Raw genomic sequence first — 19,953 nt, forward strand, 5'->3', positions numbered from 1 at the left:
AGTCAGTAGGAATTTTGCCATTGATTTCAGTGGAGGCAGGCGCAGTTCCACATGGTGCTGGTGGTGGGTTTTTTTTGAGGTATGTGACTAGCCTCGCATCTGTATCCCACTTACTGGGATATGTTAACACTTGTTAACATAATTGTCTTTCTGGTTCAGATAAATGCAAAGATCATTTGGACTGTACTAGTGTAAAGGCTGCATTCTGGGTATAGCTGAGTGTGAACTTGAACAGGATACAGCTGGATAGCAGCTTCACTTTCTCTTAATTGGCTAAACTTTCCAGGACATATGTCTATTCTTAAAAGCTAAGGAGCTGGCGACAGATGTTTATATAAGAAATGACACTGAACCTATCTTCTTGGGCTGCTCTTCTTTACGAGGAGGGGAGGGTGGGGCCTGTCTCTGATTGTTAGAGCTGGTCTCTATAACCCTGTGCCCGGAGCACTGAAGAAATACCATAGGGGGGAACCTGGCAGTGGGAGGGGGGAAGATAGTGCTTTCTGTTGCATTAAATCTTCTCCCCAACCAAGGAGCAGCATTCGAGTGTTTTTAAGATATCCTCACTTGCTTAGAATGGGGATGAGGAGATTAAATTACTATCGACTGTTACTGGAATTGACTTTAGCAGGAGTAGAAGAATTTCAGTTTCTTTAGTCTTACAATCACACCCCTCTTGCACATTTTGTACTGTCCTCTTCAAAATGACTCAGTGCAATAAGATGGTGCAGCTAGTTTCAGTTGGGACCACAGGCTGAATCAAACCACCGGTGAGCTCAGAAGCTGGACCAATGGGCCAAAATTTTGCTCAGTTACATACATGTTACTGAGCGCAGAATTTAGCCCATTGATTTTTTTGCTATTTTTTTTTTAAATAGCGGAGTAGCTACCTGAAATTAATGTTGTGTTTCATAGTTTGTGAGTTCAGTTTTATAGGTGGTAAAGATGAAGTCAGTTAAGTGGTAGTGGTGGCTATTTGTGATTATTCTGCATGCCAACTGCTTTGCGGTTGATGTAACTTTCTTTCTGCAACCCATTCAAATCTGTCAAGTAATTAAAGCTTGGTTGTTAAATAAACACAAGCAGTGGAGCTGAATAATAGTCTTAAATGTTTCATTTTCTTCAAAGGGCCTCTCTGATTTCTTTCCTGTTTTGCTTTGAGCAGATCTGCAGCCTGTTACCTACTGCGAGCCAGCTTTCTGGTGCTCTATATCCTACTATGAACTCAACCAGCGAGTAGGGGAGACATTCCATGCTTCACAGCCTTCGATGACCGTGGATGGCTTCACCGATCCTTCTAACTCAGAACGCTTCTGTCTTGGCTTATTGTCTAATGTGAACAGAAATGCAGCAGTGGAGCTCACAAGACGACACATTGGTAATGCCTATTTTCTTGTTGTTGTTACCATCTGTTGAGTGGGAGGGGAAGGTGTAGAGGGTTGGATACAGAGTGCTGAAGATTAAATCAGCCATCTGTGTAGCTTGATCAGTTTTAGTTAAGTATCTCCATTATTTTAACATATTAAAATTCCATAATATAAAAGTATATTTTACAACAGTAAAATAAAAAGATGTTTTAGAATAGATTTATTAGACATAATAGAAGTTGAATTGTGTCTATCAGTAAGAAATTTATTTCTAAATTTTATGAGAGATCTCTTGTGTTTTTACTCTTTCCTGCCTGTTCCCTCATTAATAGAAACCAGTGGCTTGATCCAAATCCCATTGGAATTAATGGAAAGACTCCCATTGAATCAATGGGAGTCTTATCTATGATCTGGAGGATGGCGTGGATTGCACCCTCAGCAAGTTTGCAGATGACACTAAACTGGGAGGAGTGGTAGATACGCTGGAGGATAGGGATAGGATACAGAGGGACCTAGACAAATTAGAGGATTGGGCCAAAAGAAATCTGATGAGGTTCAACAAGGACAAGTGCAGAGTCCTGCACTTAGGACGGAAGAATCCCATTGCTACAGACTAGGGACCGAGTGGCTAGGCTGCAGTTCTGCAGAAAAGGACCTAGGGGTTACAGTGGACGAGAAGCTGGATATGAGTCAACAGTGTGCCCTTGTTGCCAAGAAGGCTAACAGCATTTTGGGCTGTATAAGTAGGAGCATTGCCAGCAGATCGAGGGACGTGATCATTCCTCTCTATTCGGCATTGGTATGTCATCTGGAGTACTGTGTCTAGTTTTGGGCCCCACACTACAAGAAGGATGTGGAAAAATTGGAAAGAGCCCAGCGGAGGGCAACAAAAATGATTAGGGGGCTGGAGCACATGAGTTATGAGGAGAGGCTGAGAGAACTGGGTTATTTAGTCTGCAGAAGAGAAGAATGAGGGGGGATTTGATAGCTGCTTTCAACTACCTGAAAGGGGGTTCCAAAGAGGATGGATCTAAACTGTTCAGTTGTACCAGATGACAGAACAAGGAGTAATGGTCTCAAGTTGCAGTGGGGGAGGTTTAGGTTGGATATTAGGAAAAACTTTTTCACTAGGAGGGTGGTGAAGCACTGGAATGGATTACCGATGGAGGTGGTGGAATCTCCTTCCTTAGAGGTTTTTAAAGTCAGGCTTGACAAAGCCCTGGCTGGGATGATTTAGTTGGGGATTGGCCCTGCTTTGAGCAGGGGGTTGGACTAGATGACCTCCTCAGGTCCCTTCCAACCATGATATTCTGTGATTCTGTGATCTAGGTTTTTATAAGATCATCCATCACCTACATGTATTTTAAACCAGTATAACTCCATTTCCTTCAGTGGAGCTATTCCTGATTTACACCATGGAAAGCCAGAGGAGATTCAGTTCCTGACAGTGCTGAACATTAAATAGCAAGTTAGGGCCCAATTCGGTCCTCGGTTAAACTGGTGTAAAAGTTAGTGGAGTTTTTCCCTATTTACACTGGTGAGGGCAGTATTAGGCCCTTCCTATGCGACTTAATGGTACAAGTTAGTTTCCCTGCCTCCTGCCAAAAAAGCAAACCCTCTTCCAGCAGATTTTGTTCTTCTTTGTACCCTTCTCTGGGGCAGAACCAGTGGCTCCTTCACTTAGCAGGTGTTTTAATTTTTTCATTACTAAAATGGTTCCTGATGTGAGAAATCCCAAGAATCTCAAATTAATCCTTAAATTCAGCAGGTTCCATATGCTTCAAGCAAGACTGAATGCAAAGTTTCCACACTAGCAGTGAGAGAGAACAGCAGAGGTTTATCAGAGTTTCATAGACTGATACCTGAAATTTAGGATTTTTCAACTCAGGTTATATTTATTATATTCATTTATGTATTTCCCATGGGAATTCAAGCATTTAAGGATATAGTGAATGTTATCTCAGGCTAAACACAATGGTTGAGAAGCCTTATATAATTTTATTCTAAATCCAATTAAAATTAGTTCCATACATCTGTGGTGACTCTAGGAGCAGGTTGAAAACCATATGTTGAACTGATGAAAAGTTCATATGGAGAATATCGGAGTGGCTAAGGGGGGGGAGGCATTTCTCAAAGTGACGAATTTCGATGTGGCTGGAGAATGCGCTTATGGCTTCATAAATTGCTCTTCCACTTCACTCATCTTTCTCAGCTTGAAGTCCTCACAGAAGTTTGTTGTTCCCAACATCCATTGAAAACAAAATTACTATGTTCGTTTTCCATCATCACTGATCTTGCTTGATGCCTCCCTTTTTTGATTCAGAAGTAAACCAGATGTCTAAAAACTCTTCTTCCCAGGGTTTGAGGTTTTGAATATGATAGATGTTTTCTGCATGCTTCATTGCTGACTACTGACTAAACTGAAATTGTGCCATGTGTTTTCTAGGAAGAGGAGTAAGGCTGTACTACATTGGAGGAGAGGTGTTTGCCGAGTGCCTTAGCGACAGTGCCATTTTTGTCCAATCTCCTAACTGTAACCAACGTTACGGCTGGCACCCCGCAACTGTTTGCAAGATTCCACCAGGTAACCAAGCCTGGCCTTACTCACTTACGCTGTATGCACTCTCCTGTGTAACCTTTACATGTGAAGAATGGGAGCTCTGCATACAGAAGTTGAGCTATTCAACAAAACGAACTGGATTTAATTAATACTATTTGTTTATAGTAATCAGAAACCTAAAACCTATTTTATGCCATCTCCACAACTTCAGCAGTATTCCTTGATAGCATGAAGGGTAAAGTTACTGTTATGAGAGTTTGTACTGTATATCCAGCCATCACCAGTGTCCTGGTTCATAAAGATAAATGTGTAAGGGACCTTAAATAGATTCTGATTCATGTAAGCAGGAACACAATCTGGCTCCTAGTCTGGATGTGCCTTGCAAACTATTGGTACTACACAAATAAGTAATACAATAGTAGTAGTAAATGTTTTTAAACCTTTTGCTGAATGAATGTATGAAGAAAATCTTTTTAATTTAGAAGCATCTTTGTTGTTCTGTTATTTTCCTACTTCTATTTTATGTTAACACTTTTTAGTGTATTGATCTTATTTTAGGGAAACCACCCATGAGGCCATTTCATTTTCATGGTTGTAGTACTTATAACTATCTAAAACCTACTGAAAAGTCACAGGGGGATTTTAATAGGCTTTACTTAGAAAATAAAAATACATTTATAAACCTTGTCAGATATACATGGGTGGGTTGCGTTAGTTAAGTCAGGGTGTGAGCATATTAAGCTCTTTTAAAAACAAATTTTTATGGCAAAAGTATTTAGAAAATAATATTTGGAATAATGAGCAAGTCCACCCTTGAGGTAGTGTTCTTGTTGGAGGCTTTGGGCCCATCCGTGGTCTGTTTCCCTTCTCAGATGGTTTACCAGCAGCTTCCAGTGCTTTTAGGTTGCTGAGGTGACTTAACCCTCTGGCTAAATCACAAGAGTCCACTAGCTCCAAAATTAATTGAAGTCCATAAGCAAACATAACCCAATCTTCTGCTCCAGGCTTGTGCCCGGCACAGACCTTCCTCTGCAGGTCTGCACTCCTCCACCATAGTCTTTAGCCCTCCTCTTGGGCTCAGCGTCCAGCCTTTTCTGAACTCCAAACAGTCCCTTCTTCCCCTTGTTCACAAGGGTTGCTGTATCCCAGCCTCAGAGAGTGGCAGCATAAGGGGAACCCATGCCCACTGCATGCTATGGGTTTCGAGCCCATGACCCCTAGACAATTGGGAAATCTGCCCGTAATACAAACTGCCCTGTCTTTCCTTTCCAGGACCTCTTCGTGTGTGCTTTGCCTGGCTTCCTCACTGGCCTTTTCCTGGCTCTTCTCTCGCTCTTTAATGGAGCATCCCCTCACCCCCAGGTCTGCTCTCCCTGAAGCTTCTCCTCTTACTGAACACAAGCTTCCATATATCTCCCAGCAAGATTTGTTCTAGGACGGCCTGCTCCTTGATTTTCTCAGCGGAACTCTTACAGACTCAACCAATGGGTAGCCAGGTCCCTACATGTAGCCGCCAGGTCCCTACATGTAGACATGCTCCCAGCAAAAATGGTTTGATCCCCAAACAGATGACAATATCGGTTATGGTCAGGCTCATAAAGCATGCTCAGGCGTGATTTTTTAAATCACTTATTATTCGTCTTGATCCAAGTATTTGTTTTTCAAACTTGGACATCCTCCCAAATGAACACTAGTCATGTGCCAAGTTTTTAAGTCCAGCAGTTTTTAAGTTTTCTGGGTAAAAAAAGTGTGGCAATAATTTTTTACACTGGGAAACTTGTTATTTTTCAACTACCCAGAACTCAAAACCAGCTGAATGGATTCTTCTTTAGCTTTCAGCTGGGACCAAGCATGGAAAATTTCAATTTGAAGGGGAAATCTTTGGAACGTTATGAACAAGTGAAAAGAGGGTTATAAATGAAACAGTCCTGCATTCTTAACTATAGTACTTGCTACCAAACTATATAGTATAGTCCTGACATCTGACTTTTGACAGCAAGAGCTATTTTGGCAACTGGCTCTCTACAGGATGGGGTGGTGATGACTTCTGCTAATGGATACCATCTAAATTCAGCTTTTATGGTTTCTTTTATTTTTAGCTTGTACATTTCTACTAATTCCTTAATTACACTGTCAGCAAAATTAGCAAATATGAAGGGTTGAGGTTGTAATCAAGGTTTGCATTGTAATGCGGGAAGATGAATGTGCTTTGTGTAGTGCACCTTCTTTATCCTTGGGAGGTAGAAGGAAGTGCCATGTGGTGATGCAGTCTGTTTTAGTCAACAGAAACATGCTGAAGGGGCAGTAGGCCCATCATTTGGTATTTCCTTACTTTTTTAGGGGTTGAATTGTGGAGGTGTTGCATTTATAACCAAACTTAATTTCTTTTAGAAGCTTGCTTCTTATTTATGCGGTCTGTCCATAATGTAATATGGTTTGGGGATGGGGAGAGCAGAGTTAAGTGGTTTCTTTCCTTCGGCAGAAAAAAATGGGATTTCTTAATTTAGTTACACTAATGCCATGTTGTCCTGTTCCTTCCCTGACAGGGTGTAACTTGAAGATTTTTAACAACCAGGAATTTGCAGCCCTTTTGGCTCAGTCTGTGAATCAGGGTTTCGAGGCTGTGTATCAGTTGACCAGAATGTGCACAATCCGAATGAGCTTTGTCAAGGGCTGGGGAGCTGAATACAGGTCAGATCTTCTGTCTTCAACTTTCAGTAGACAGCACATTTGTGCTTATTATCACGAATCATGCATGCTCCAGTCCTTGATTTTGGGAGTCAGAGTGCTCAACAAGGTCTTTATATGCTACTTTTAGAGTAGGAGACTAAGCTGGCAGTAGTTTAATTAAAGCAGATAGTATGCATTTTTTAGGGACGTGTTTTTCAAATGTTTTAATTTTGTTTCCATAACTGGAGAAATGAGAGGAAAAAGCAGATCAATCCAATACAGTATAAGCTGCACCATTCCTCATTGGGAGGATGTATATCTGGTTACAGTGTTGTACAGTACAGGATCTCTAACTGCAGCTTAACTGTAGGTGAATCCAGATGGACATTGTAAGAAAAATTGTTATTTATTTCTTGAAGTTAGATTTAAATTTGATTGCTGGAGTTTCTAATGGGCAGAATCATTGTGACTATATATTAGTGGATTAGGTTTAGCCTTAACATTTCTTTTATCAGGGACTTGTGGGATTAAATTGAAAGCAGATGGGCTTGGAAATTTACATTTTAAGATATTGGTTAGAGTCATCGAAAAATTATGGTAAAGTCTAATTTTTCTTGCCCCATTCTCATTGCCTGCCACATGGCAGTTGTTATTTAAATGTCCTTGTAATTACTGATCTGGCTTGCTGTCCTTTTCATAACTAAAGGACTATTGAGAGGACAAATTAATAATGACCACTGTAGTTAGGACATACAGTGTGGTGTTTCCCAATACTACAGTACCCGTACAGAGAGCACAGGTTAAAAACAAATGCCAGAGCTTATACTGCCATCCTGAGTAGTATTGCATTTATCAAGCAAACAGCGCTTATAAATGCTCCATAAGTCACAAAGGAGAAAAGGCAATATTTGCTAATGCCAAATGGGGGAAATGAAATTGGTCAGGAAATAAAGGTGGTTTTGTGACAGAACAACGTACAAAGGATTAAAACAAGATCTTAAAAATAATTATTTGATGGCGTCCCTTTAAATCTACAGCCTTATTTAAAGAGTCCATGGGGATATTTACTATCTCTGGATATGCTTGCAGATATGCCTGACTGGTTCTTCTTTACAGTCTCCTGCAGCAGAAGGGGTTGTGGGGGTGGGGGATGATGCTATAGTATCAGCTGGAGCCCAGGCCTCTCACGTTACTCTCCCACTTCCTTCATCTCTCCAGATGTTTGGAGTCCATTTTGTTTTTAAATCTTCTGCACCCAGGCCAGACCATTTCAGCTGTGGCTCCCAGCCATGGTCTCTAATGAAATCCAGATGAGCATGACTTACTGGAAGTCAGCTATCTCATTGGAGTATTGTAGTCAGTGAAACTCTACGCTCACATTTACTGTAGCAAAGCCCAACTTTTGCTTCCGTGCCACGAGAAATTATATCTAATTGTCTTTGTCATAGCACAGTTATTTGTTGAACTGATTCATATGAAAAGCTTATTGAAAGCTGCATCCAGAGCATTGCTCTAGTAATCTGTACTTTAGCTGCTTACCCAGTTGAGCAATCTGTTGGCAGGATGTTTGAGTGTTTTTGTGTTCCAGCGATCAGGGTGGCAATTGCATAAGAAGTCCATGACACACAGGCTCTTCGCTGACAGCAGAGCCTAATGCAGGCAAGCCAAAAAGCAACAGAAGGCCTCCCTGGGCTAACTTACTGAAATCCATCTTCAATCTGATGTGCTGTCAGTGAAGTCTGATTGTCTTAATAGAGTGTCAAAATAAAGCATAATGTTATAGACTTGGGGACAGGGGGAAACAGCATGCTAAAGAATGGATTTGTATGTAATGGTGCTGAGCCATTTGGTGGTATGCTCTTTGTCTGCCAGTGTTTGAGGAGCGGACAAATATTCCGTGTTAATTTCAGTGAGAGTTTTAATTTCATAATGGCCATGAAGGGGATGTATGCTTCACGGAAATGTCAGAGTGAGCGAGAGAGTTGCTCCACTCTCCCTTGCAATCCTTTTGTCCAGGTGGCTCAGGAGACATCTTTTAGTACAAAAGACTCACCCTTGGGCCACTGAACTAGGTAAACCCTGCCAGTACACCCACTCTTGTGGAAACACACAGTATGCTGCCAACTCTGGTCAGCCACGCCTGATCTGGAAATGGGTGTGGTGCCTTCCAGGCAGTGTCTCCATTTTAAGATCAGAGGGTAATGGATATACATTCGTAGATAGAATAGGTTGCAGCTCTCACCCATGCAGGCAGCTAAGAAGGGGTCTTCTCACTGCTGTTCTGCAGCTCACATAGCTGTTGCACAACGCATGTAGCAGCCCCTCAGAGATTACCCCAACACCAGCTAGGGTCTTGATTCAGCAGCAGCTTTTCCCAAGGCCACTGAGGCTTTGGCTTCCTCTTCTTAAATGATTAAAGCATAAGACTCTGAGGATGGGTTCTAAGCTGAGATATAGAGTACACTTCTCTCCAGCCTCTTCCTCTTCTTCCTCCTTTTCTGCAACAGCTGTACCTGCCTCCCAGCCCCAGAACAAGACCCCTAAGCCTTCCCTTGGTGAAAAGCTGAAATCCAACTTGCTGTTCTCAAGCAGGAGGAGAGATTCCCCCACCATGTCCCTTGGCCTTCCTCTCCCTGCTCCGTGGCCCTCATGCCTTGTGGAGGCACATAACCTGCTCCAAATGGCATCTGACCTGAGAAGGGAGGACTTAGTAAGAGGGCAGGTTGAGGAAGGAAGGGGATGCAGGCCAAGATAGAAGTTCCACTAGGCAACAGCTCTGGCTAAGCCTCCTCCATCCACTCGCTACAGCTTCCACTTGAATTGTTTAGGAGATTCGGGTTAGTGGCATCCCATGGATTAATGATGTGTTTCTGAAATACCTACTGGTCTAGTTGTGTGTGTATGTATAATAAAAAATTATTTTTACAGTGCCTGGCAGGTCTGCTTCTTAGGTGCTCCTTTTATTCAATTGGTCAAATCCAAACTTTTCTCCTCCCTACAACAGCCCTGGAAACAGCATAACTACAGCAATTATTGCAGGGACTCTGAGCCTGTGGAAGGGGGAAGGGTGGGAAATGCAGAGATCCAATGCATGGGTCTGAACCCTCTCTGCACACTGCCAAGCTGTTCTCTGCAGAAGTCCTGCTGTGCAGACCAAGCCACACCTTCAGAGTGGGTGTAGATGTCAGCTGGGTGACGGGGTGAGATCCCCATAAAACTTTCCAAAATTCTGCCATATCTGAACTTTAACCAGCTGCTAAAACCCAATTCTTTCATTGAGAGAGTAACCTGATTTTTATTTTTATTTTTAAATTACACACATAGTGAAGTGTTAGATCCAATCTAATTATAAGAGACAAGGTCTGTGAAAGGCATTTAGACGGTAGCCTTCCTTTCGATCTAGAGGATCAAATGTTGCCTCCTTTCAGAAATCTTTAAGTAGTAAGTAGATGCTATTGCAATTATCTCCTGCCATGAACTTAAAGCATATGGAAGGGGGAAAGGGTTTTTGGGGTTTTTTAGTTTTTTGTAAAAAGAATTTGGCAGCATATGCACAAAACGTTATAGAGAAGAAAGACATTCCTTTGGGGTAACATGCAGTACTATTGTCTAAGCAGGAAAGAATGTTTTAGTAGCTGTAAAATCTCTTCATATTTTTAAAGTTTTATAAGTCACATTTCTGTTCTGTTCTTTTTTTATTCTTCTAGGCGGCAGACTGTGACCAGTACCCCCTGCTGGATTGAACTGCATCTTAATGGCCCTTTGCAGTGGCTAGACAAGGTCCTTACACAAATGGGTTCCCCAAGCATTCGTTGTTCCAGTGTATCTTAAGGAAACATCTCCTTGGGGGGCAAAACAAGGACTCTGGAAAATGGAATCAGTTTAACCCTTAGCAAAAAGCATAATAAATAAATTCTCCATAGTATTCACATGATCAGAAAAACATGAATTGCAAAAACAAGAGGTTATTTTTAAATGAAGTGCTCATTTTAAGCCACTTCCCTGAAACTGTGTTAGCACATATTATGGGCCATCGGAGTAAGAATTTGAAGCTGATGTTTTTCATGCTAAGAACATGGACTTCCGTTTTAGTGGAGTGAAGCAAACATTCTGCATTTAAATCCTTGTTGTGCCTATGTTGCCTCTGCTATGTACAGCTCCGATCACAGGGACGCTGCTTTCACCAGGTGCTCACTGGGTTGGGGGAGGTTTTCCATTTGTGTTACAGAACTTCAGCCCAATGCAATGTAGCATCTCTGTAAAGCAGATCCCATTGAACATTGCTGCCAAGCCCTGCTTCTGCATTACTGTCTGACAGCCTGGCAGGCTTGTGTCTGCCCTTTCTGAATGGGCCCACCACAGCAGAGGGGCAGAGGTGTTAAATAAAAACAACACACTCCCAAGAGAGATCCCTCCAACAAAGCACCGAGGAGTCCCCCAGAGGGAGTGTTTTTCCCTTGTCAGAAAGCGGGCAATGAGGCAGGCCTGGCTTTGTGCGTGACATGTACAGTTAATATCACAGTAATCTCAGAGACTGGATTTACGTGAAGCAAAAGACTGATGTTAAGGTTTATTTTAATGTCACTGCAGTGATATTGATTGGCTAGAGCAGCTCTCAGACAAGTGTTTGTAACTCATTGCAATTAGCTCTTGCCACATCTGGATGAGTTTAAGCCTTACTTGCTAGGTAGGCCATTTATATTACTTACATGAACTTTTGTATTGTATCCTCTCAATATGTTGAATGGTGTCTTACACTTTTAAAATTTTATGGGCTTAGTGAACATAGTGGTGGGGCCGAGGGAAGAGAGCTACCCAGTCCTTGCTGCCACATTCAGAAAGAGCACATGGGAGTAACCTGATTTAGAGCATACAGTGCTATCCCATGCCACTCTACAAATTTAGCTATGACATCTCAGATACAGAAATACTCTCTGTTGTTAAAGACTACTCTCAAGGTGTTCTGCCTATTGGAGAAAGTATAAGGGGAGAACATGTTTTTTACATGTATTTAAAAAAAAAAAAAAAAAAGGTATTTTATAATATCCTCCCTTGACAGTTGTAATGGTAGTTGTTCCCTGTAGTGACTGTCATGGCAAGCAGAAATAACTTCCACAACTGGAAAAAACAAACAAACCCACACTGCTTGCTACAAGCTAAAATTTGCCATACACATTTCATAACTTATTCTTTGCCACTCAATCATCTGTTTCATTTTGTTCCTGTTAAATATCATACGTTTGTGCCAAAATGTCAAGAATTTCCTATGGAAATCTGATGTAGAAAGTCAATTACAAACCTACGTCTGACTCTGGGAAGTATAGAATGCTCTTTGCAGTGCTTTGTGATAAATAAAGCCTCAATCCTGCAAGCACTTATGCACACAATTAACTTTTATACATGAACTCCATGTGACTACTCTTGTGTGTGCCCATTTGCAGAATCACGGCCTAAGTCTCATAACTGGGCAGTGAGCTTTTGATGCCATTTCACAGATGCACTTCAGGTGTCTGCATGTGTCTGGTCTGTCTATGTACTAAGGCTTTTATTACATACTACTTCCCTTGGTACCCATTTATGTACTGGCCAAAATAATTGGTTGCCAAAATCACATTTTTGTGTTTGGAGGCATCACCAAGGGAGGCTACAAGGGATCCTTTCTTTAGTATGCATACCGGACAAATTCTCCTAGATTTACCCTGCTACACAAGCTTTCTGTCCCCACATGCAGGAGAGTGACTATGCTGTCAGTTTCATACTCAAAATGCCCTTCAGGAGATTCCTTGCCAGTGTTGTTTTCTCCTAGCAAATAAAAGGATGTCTTGGAGGACGACTTTCCATCAAACGTGAGAAGTGACCTCTAGTGTGTAATTCATGCTTGTGACCGAGAATTCTGGAGCAGACTTGCAGTGGGACTTGTGCTCCCACTGAAGAATCTTCCTCTACAGCTTTGACTGGAGCTCTCGTGGACCATCAGTGCTTGAATCAGAGTACTGGAGGTTTCTGTCATTCACTATTTCTCCAGTGCATTTGAATTTGTTAAACTATGAATGCCTGTGATTCATGCACAGGTGGGGGGAGGGGGGGTGGTCTGAGTAATATGGTATTTGCAAGCCATTTAAAAAGAATAGGTCTGACTGTCACTGTGGATTGATTTGTTATACGTTGGCTTCTTTACTTTCAGATATGGACTTCTGACATAATTGCATGGAAAGATCTATTCTGGAGCTTATTACAGAGCTGTTTTGAATTGATGTTATGGTTTAAAAAAAATTGCTATGTAAAAATGGCCCCAGGTTTCTTCCCTGAGCATCTGTAGTCAGATCTGCTTATTTCACGGCACAAGCCCTGTTTGACCTCCTTACATAATCATGGAGGAAGCAGGCCTCCGTTCTCTCTGGGGCCTTAGCAACAAAAATGACATCTTACGTTTCTGATTGTCGAATCTTTATGACTAGTGACGGTGTAAAACAGAAAAAACCCCGTTTGACTTTCAGATTCCAAACTGAGTTAGCAGGGTAGCAGCTACGGGAAGGAGCCAGCTGTCTTTTTTTATATGAGGTTCCCGGAGAGAATCTGATTTGCATGTGGACTTATTTGGCAAAGCAGATATCTGTTTTATTTTGCAGAGAGTTAAAACCTGTAATCCTTATTAATCTATAGCACAGAAAGCAGTATGCAGATCATGATGGCAAACTATGGTTAACAACATCATTCCTGTAAAATGAATTCAACTAGAAAATGTAAGTTTCTCAGGCAGTGCAGTTAGAGAAAAATAATGAGGAAAAAAGGTATCTTAATTTGAATATTAACTTCCTCTTTCCCTTCTTTGCCTTGTCACTAATTCATAATAGCTTTATGGTTTTAAAGTCGCCTTTTAAGTTCAAGAAGGAAAGTACTGTACCTTTTAAACAGCTGAAAAGACTAGGGGAGGATGGAAACGTGATCCAAGGGTTTTGTGTTGCACAGTTTCAAGTGGATATTGTACAGATAAAAGTTGGTTCCCCATCAGGTTTGAAATGTACTTAATGTGTCTTAATCATGTCATTTGTGGGTGACACTACTGACAGGGAATAGATAGCACTTGGTCGTAGCTTACTGTACTCAGCATTGCTCCAGAGGTGCATGTGTGGGTTGTTTTGTTTTTTTACTTATTTTCTAAAACTTTATTATGGTAGCTTTGATATGTAGCACAAATGTATGCAGTCTACCATGCCTTAGCTTAGATTACATATGTGTACTGGAATATCCTCTCATTTAGCTGTAGTCTTGGCTAGTTGACCAGGATTTCATACATTTTTGTTACAAGCACAGAGTCATTAGCAGGAACTTTGACTCTTTTTAATTGGTGTAGCCATACACAAGGGCACGGCTGCTGGCAGACGTTACAGATGGCCTTGTGATTTTTAATGACTGTGGTGAATTTTTTTATTATTAATGTATTGGACTGAATTGCAGTGTGTATTTTGTGTTTAGCTTGTCTTAGACTAAAATCCAGTGCTATATACTTGATTTAATCAACAGCTATAAAGTGTGTGTGTGTGTGTGTGCAAAGAGGGAGGAATTGGAAGCATATCCAAGCATATCCTCAAGGCTCTTGCTACAAACATTTAGCCAAGGAATGGTGATGGATAGGTGACCTTAAAGAAATAATTTCTATTCGACCAGTTTTCTCTCCTCTTAGAGGCAAGTATACTTGGAACAGTACAGAGATACTCTGTACGGTGACACATTTTCATAGCTGAGTCTGAAGCAGCTAGTGTAGACGTCCATATCTCATTCCAGTTACTAACTGGAAGAAGCACTAGGAGGTAGAGCATAGCTCTGCGGAAGACTTCAACAACACAATAAAATAATCTCAGTGTGAGCTCTCCTGGTACGCTGAGGCACTGGGTAGGTAGAAGGAATGGAATATCAAGAATAAACTGGTCTAAGCTAGAATGAGAAATTATTAGTCACTATATAGTAGTTGATTGAGCTGTATGGTTAAGAATTTGGTATATTCTTATACACGTTTTAATATTTATCTAGTTTCTTTGAATATTCAGATGAATCAAATATTTAATTTTTAACAGAAAGAGCACTTCAGGGTTGAGATTAAAGATCTGAGGTTTCTCATATGCTCCTCTCTGATGATTGTTAATAATTAGGATGTTAGTGATGTGAGAGCAGCTAGACATCTGTCCTAGAACTGTTCAGCAAACCCTTGCAAATTAAACAAAACATGGACTTTTGTTCCATTTACTTCAATTTATGTTGCAGAAGCCCTTGTTTGGGTGGCTGTTCTTTGTCTTTTAGCAATGAACGTCATATACAGATGGGCCATTGCACTGCGCTCTTCAGGTCTTCTAGTTTGATTATTTTACAACAAAATGATACTTTAAAAATAATAAAAGAAAGCATTACTCTGTAAATGTTTTGATTCATCTTATGCTTCCTCCCATATGTGAATGCTAGACCAGTCTGCATCAATGCATCCTGTTCCATCTTGAGGATGGAGGAGGCCCAGCTCTTTGTTTCTGGAGGGAATTATTCCGCCTTTTTGTAGCTGTCTATGATCATGTTTGCATTAGTATTTAGATTTTCTTAACCTGAGATTGTATGTTAATGAATGGTTCAGCTGCCTATGTGCTTTAGCTTAAGCATTATTCACCTGTTGTTACTAAAGGCCTGTACCATGTATGTCCTCTTATTTCATATGTGAAACTTCTATTTTTGTCATTTTAATAAACTTTAATTTGAAAAATAAGGCTCTTTGGCAAGTAGATGTTATTGTACTTAAAGACATGAGGATTGAGCTGGAACACATTTGCAATTCTAGAAATCACAGTTAACAATGCAGAACCAACAATATCTTCAGCTACTGAAAATGTCCGTGGTTGTGTGTATAAATATGGGATTACACACACGAGAGATCATTGTTCCTTTTAAAGTTTTGCAAGTTATGCCGTATAAAGCCCACAAGAAGGTGATACATGAAGTCACAACAGGTTGGTTTGTTTATTTTTATTTTATTTACCACTTGACTGGAAAGTGCGGAAGCATCGTGGTTTAAGATGAAAGGGATGTACTGCCAATGTGGGAAGATCAAACATGATTAACGGTTCAGTGCTTGCCTAATATACCAGACTATCCACACTCATTCAGCAGTTTTGAAATGTGAAAACTCATCATTGTCAAAGGCCTGTGAAGTACATAGAAATATATACAGCTTTAGCCCGGACCTCTGTTTCTAAAATGACTTGTATTTTACACCTCTGGGATCTAAACGTCAGGTATAAAATCCTTGAAGTCTTAGGTTTAAATATCATGGACAGCTCAGCCCTTCATCTTTCCAAAGAAGATAAATGTAAGTGGATGGACCTTGATTTCCATATAGAGCAGGGGTCTCAAACTCAAATGACCACGAGGGCCACATGAGGACTAGTACATTGGCCCCAGGGCTGCGTTTACTGACACCTCCCCCCTGCTGCCCTCGGCCCCGCCCCCACTCCACCCCTTCCATGAGGCCCCGCCCCTGCCCTGCCTCTTCCCACCCCTGCCCTGCCCCCATTCCAACCCCTTCCCTGAAATCCCCACCCCAACTCCGCCCCCTCCCTGCCCCCAGGGGGGGTCAGGAGAGGTGTGGGGTGTGGTGGGGGCTCAGGGCAGGGAGTTGGGGTGTGGGGTGCAGGAGGGGTGCAGGGTGCAGCAGGGGGTCAGGGTGTGTGCTAGGTGCGGCAGGGGGTTCAGCTGCAGGAGGGGTTCGGGGGGTGGGCTCTGGTCCAATGCGCACTGGGGGCAGGGCAGGCTCCATACCTGCCCTGCCCCCGCACCTCGCCGCTCCGGGAAGCCGACGGAATCTGGGGAAGGAGGGGCGCAGAGGTGTGTGTGGCTGTTGCTTCAGGCACCGCCCCCAGCATCTCCCATTGACTGCGGTTCCCGGCCAATGGGAGCTGCTGGGGGCGGTGCCTGAAGCAACAGCCACACACACCCCTGCGCCCCTCCTTCCCCAAGTTCTGTCCGCTTCCCGGAATGGCGTGGGGGCAGGGCAGGCAGGCAGGGAGGGAGCCAGCCCTGCCCCCGGTGCACGTCGGGCCGGAGCCGCTCTAGGTAAACGCTGGGGGAGGGCGGGGGGGCCGCGAGGAGCTCGCGGGCCGCAGAAAATAACCCCGCGGGCCACGTGTTTGAGACCCCTGATGTACACCATATATTAGTAAAAAACATAAAGCAGTACTAATGGATAGGTCTGTAACCAGGTTGTCATTCATTGTGATAAGTGGGTTGAAAGCCCTTCCCTTAGGATAGTAAGATCAACAAGTAAGGAATGTGCCCTTTGATCAGGGTTCCTACAATAGAAATTTGTTACCCCTAACCTTTTTTTTTTTTTTTTTTTTTAAAAGCCTGGAACAATAAAAAATACACCATGATGCAAACTTATGGCGTTTGGCAATCTCTGCTCAGAGGGTCCGCTATTGAAAGAGTAAGTGAGAGCATGTTCGCTTTGGGATTGCCATGGGGAAGTTGCACGCAGCACCTTTATTATGCACAACTCGTTCTTCCTGACTTTTGCATTTTTGTGAACTGTAGCATTCATCAGTCGCCCCCAAAACTTAAAACATACAGCATTCCTGCTAACAGGGTTAGTATCCGTTTTCTATATCTCCCCTCTTTGGGGATCACATCCTGTAATGGCAAGGCTAACAATAGCTCTTCTCAGCTCAGTCTTGTAAAACTACAGACTCTAGATCTAATCTTCTCTGGATGCTCATGTGTAGCCCACTACCTGGAGTTGCATACGTGCATCATGGAGCGATGGCACAGTTGCCTTGGTTTTGAGTTGAACATCTTCTGTGTGCGCGCATGCTATTCCTCCTCAGTAGAGCTCTTTCAAACCTTGCGTTAGAAAAGGACTCCTTGGAGTCCAGTTGTGTTGCCAGAAGTGAACCATAGCGTCTTCCCTCTGTGGTCACTTTAATTAAACAGGGAACTAGTTATTTCTTTATTTTGGGCATGTCACCCCAACCCTATGCCAGACTCTCAAATACTTTGTCAGCGCTGGCAAACTCCATAGCCATAATTTACCAAGCGCCAACTCCGCTGATGGCAGATATAGCGTAGAGGGGGCTCAGATGTTTGACACCCCATCTAATGGTTAGGCAGCATGGTGTTGAATGCTTGAGCCCTGGCTACACTACAGCTCTTGCTGGAGCTGCACCACTGGTGAATTGTGCTATGAAGTTCTGGAGTAGGTGCAGCAGCAGTAATGGAAGGTAGTTCTGCTGCATGCATTGCTGAGAGCGTAGATTAATTCTGGCATCACAGAGTCTGAGGAGGGAGACAGCACACTCAAAAAGCATTATTAATCAAGTAGAGTAACTTTATGAGCCCAAAAGCCTATTTCTATGAACTGGTCTAATTGCCCTCCTAGTGTGTCATAGAATTGAGCAGTACACTTCCCCCCCCCCCCCGATAAAGGGTTTAAGGAAGAATGCTTTTTCCACTCCACTTTCCAACGATGTGGTAATGAACTGGCTTCATCCAGATCTTCACTAGGTTTGCCAAAAGCAAAGGTAATGTAGTAAATCAATTTCAGTTCTGTTAGTGGTCACCTTAATTTATAATTCTTTATTTTCTTGTACTTCAGTATCACAAACTAGTCATTTCCAATGAAATTAGAGATATAAACAAAATACATGTTCAGTGACAAATGAAAAATATAATGAAGCAATTACACGTTGCAAATGTATTATCCAAAATGTTTGAAATGTCATTCCTCTTAGACTTTAATTTAAGCAAATGTTGCATAACAAATGACGGATGCCTACTGGCAGGAACCCCCCTCTTCTTATAAGCATAATTATAGAATTACGCATCTGTATTACAGCTTGGCATGCAGAATTTTTTAATGCCCAAATACTAGAGCATGATGGAAAATTCCTGGTTAGCAGCTGTACAGTTCTCAAATTGTGGTGGTCTGTTGCTTTGTTTAATATTCATAATTCAATAATCAGTTTTGGATTCCTACCCTGGATTTTTCCTACTATCTTCATGAATTCCAAGGCCAGAAGGGACCATTGTGATCATCAAATCTGACCTCCTGTATAGCACAGGCCAGAGACCTGCCCCAAAATATTCCTAGAGCAGATCTTCTAGAAAAACGTTTGATTTTTAAAATGTCAATGATGGAGAATCCACCACACCTGTGGGTAAACTGTCCCAATAGTTAATTACCCTCACTGTCAAAAATGTATGCCTCATTTCTAGTCTGAATTTATCTAGCTTCAATTTCCAGCCACTGGACTGTATTACACCTTTCTCTGCTAGATTGAATCAAATATTTGTTCCCATGTAGGTACTTAGACTGTAATCAAATCACCCCTCAACTTTCTCTTTTAAGCCAAATAGATTGCGCTCCTTGAGTCTCTCACTACAAGACAGGTTTTCTAATCCTTTAATCATTCTCATGGCTCTTCTCTGAACCCTCTCCAATTTATCAACATCTTTCTTGAATTGTGGACCCCAGAACTGGATGCAGTATTGTCCAGGGGCAGCAGCTAGAGCCAATAAACCGGATAAAAGGATATTTCCTTCCCGCTGTGCTCTTAACCAACCTGTAGCATTCACTGCCACATTGGCGAGGCTAAGAACTTAGTAAGATTTTTTTAAAAAGAATAATCCATTGTAACAGTATAACGTTTACAGTTACTTTAGAAAGAATGGGTAAGGAGTAAATGCTCAGGGTTTAGGACATAAACCTACCACTGACTGCCCAAGGCTTGGAAGAAACTTCCCTTTTGCCTCAAAAATGCCACATATAATTAGTTTTAATTTGAAATACACGTCTCTGTTGTTCTTCGCAAGTAGCACCTTTTCCCCTGAGAATTCTCAGCCTTGGGCTGAAGCAAAATGAATAATGCTTTCTTCTACCTTGATCTGGAATCATTATGTTGACACCACAGTCCTGTAGCCCTCATGGTTTCTCAGGGTTGGAGGTTTGCTAACAAACAATGCTACTTAGTCATTATGAATTTTGGCAATTTAATTTTTCTGATAAATTTACATCTGTAATAAGCTAGTGACCAGTTCAGGCACCGATTTGCTTATTACACAGAATTCCAACCTGAATGGGATATAGAACAGGATCAGATTCTCTATGGACTGTAAGGAAGTACAAACTGTTCCATATAAAGAACACAGTCAATTTAGGAAGTCTACCAAGTGCGTTTTAGGAATTGTAAAAACATTGTCAAGCCAGAAGATGCATTTCAAGTAGATGCAGACATACTGCTCTGAAAAGGCCAATCAGCATATGATAGCTTGAGGGGTTTTTTCAAAGCCTGGATAACAAATACTGCCAAACCTGAGCTCATAAGT

At 41.9% G+C, this 19,953-nt stretch overlaps 1 protein-coding gene across 5 annotated transcripts in view; it reads left to right on the forward strand.

Annotated features, from left to right (window-relative positions):
- The window catches only part of SMAD3 (SMAD family member 3), a 107,128-nt gene extending 96,700 nt beyond the window's left edge, over positions 1–10,428 (forward strand). For 4 of the 5 annotated variants that reach the window (XM_065411599.1, XM_065411598.1, XM_065411600.1 and 1 more), the window contains 4 exons: positions 1,166–1,378; positions 3,814–3,951; positions 6,474–6,618; positions 10,305–10,428. In XM_065411599.1, the coding sequence (XP_065267671.1) occupies positions 1,166–1,378; positions 3,814–3,951; positions 6,474–6,618; positions 10,305–10,428 (620 nt within the window). The remainder of the gene's footprint in view (positions 1–1,165; positions 1,379–3,813; positions 3,952–6,473; positions 6,619–10,304) is intronic. The other variant, XM_065411601.1, reaches the window with a different exon arrangement.
- The last annotated feature ends 9,525 nt before the right edge of the window (positions 10,429–19,953 follow it).

Source organism: Emys orbicularis, chromosome 10, assembly GCF_028017835.1.
Source record: "Emys orbicularis isolate rEmyOrb1 chromosome 10, rEmyOrb1.hap1, whole genome shotgun sequence".
Classification (NCBI taxonomy): Eukaryota; Metazoa; Chordata; order Testudines; family Emydidae; genus Emys; species Emys orbicularis.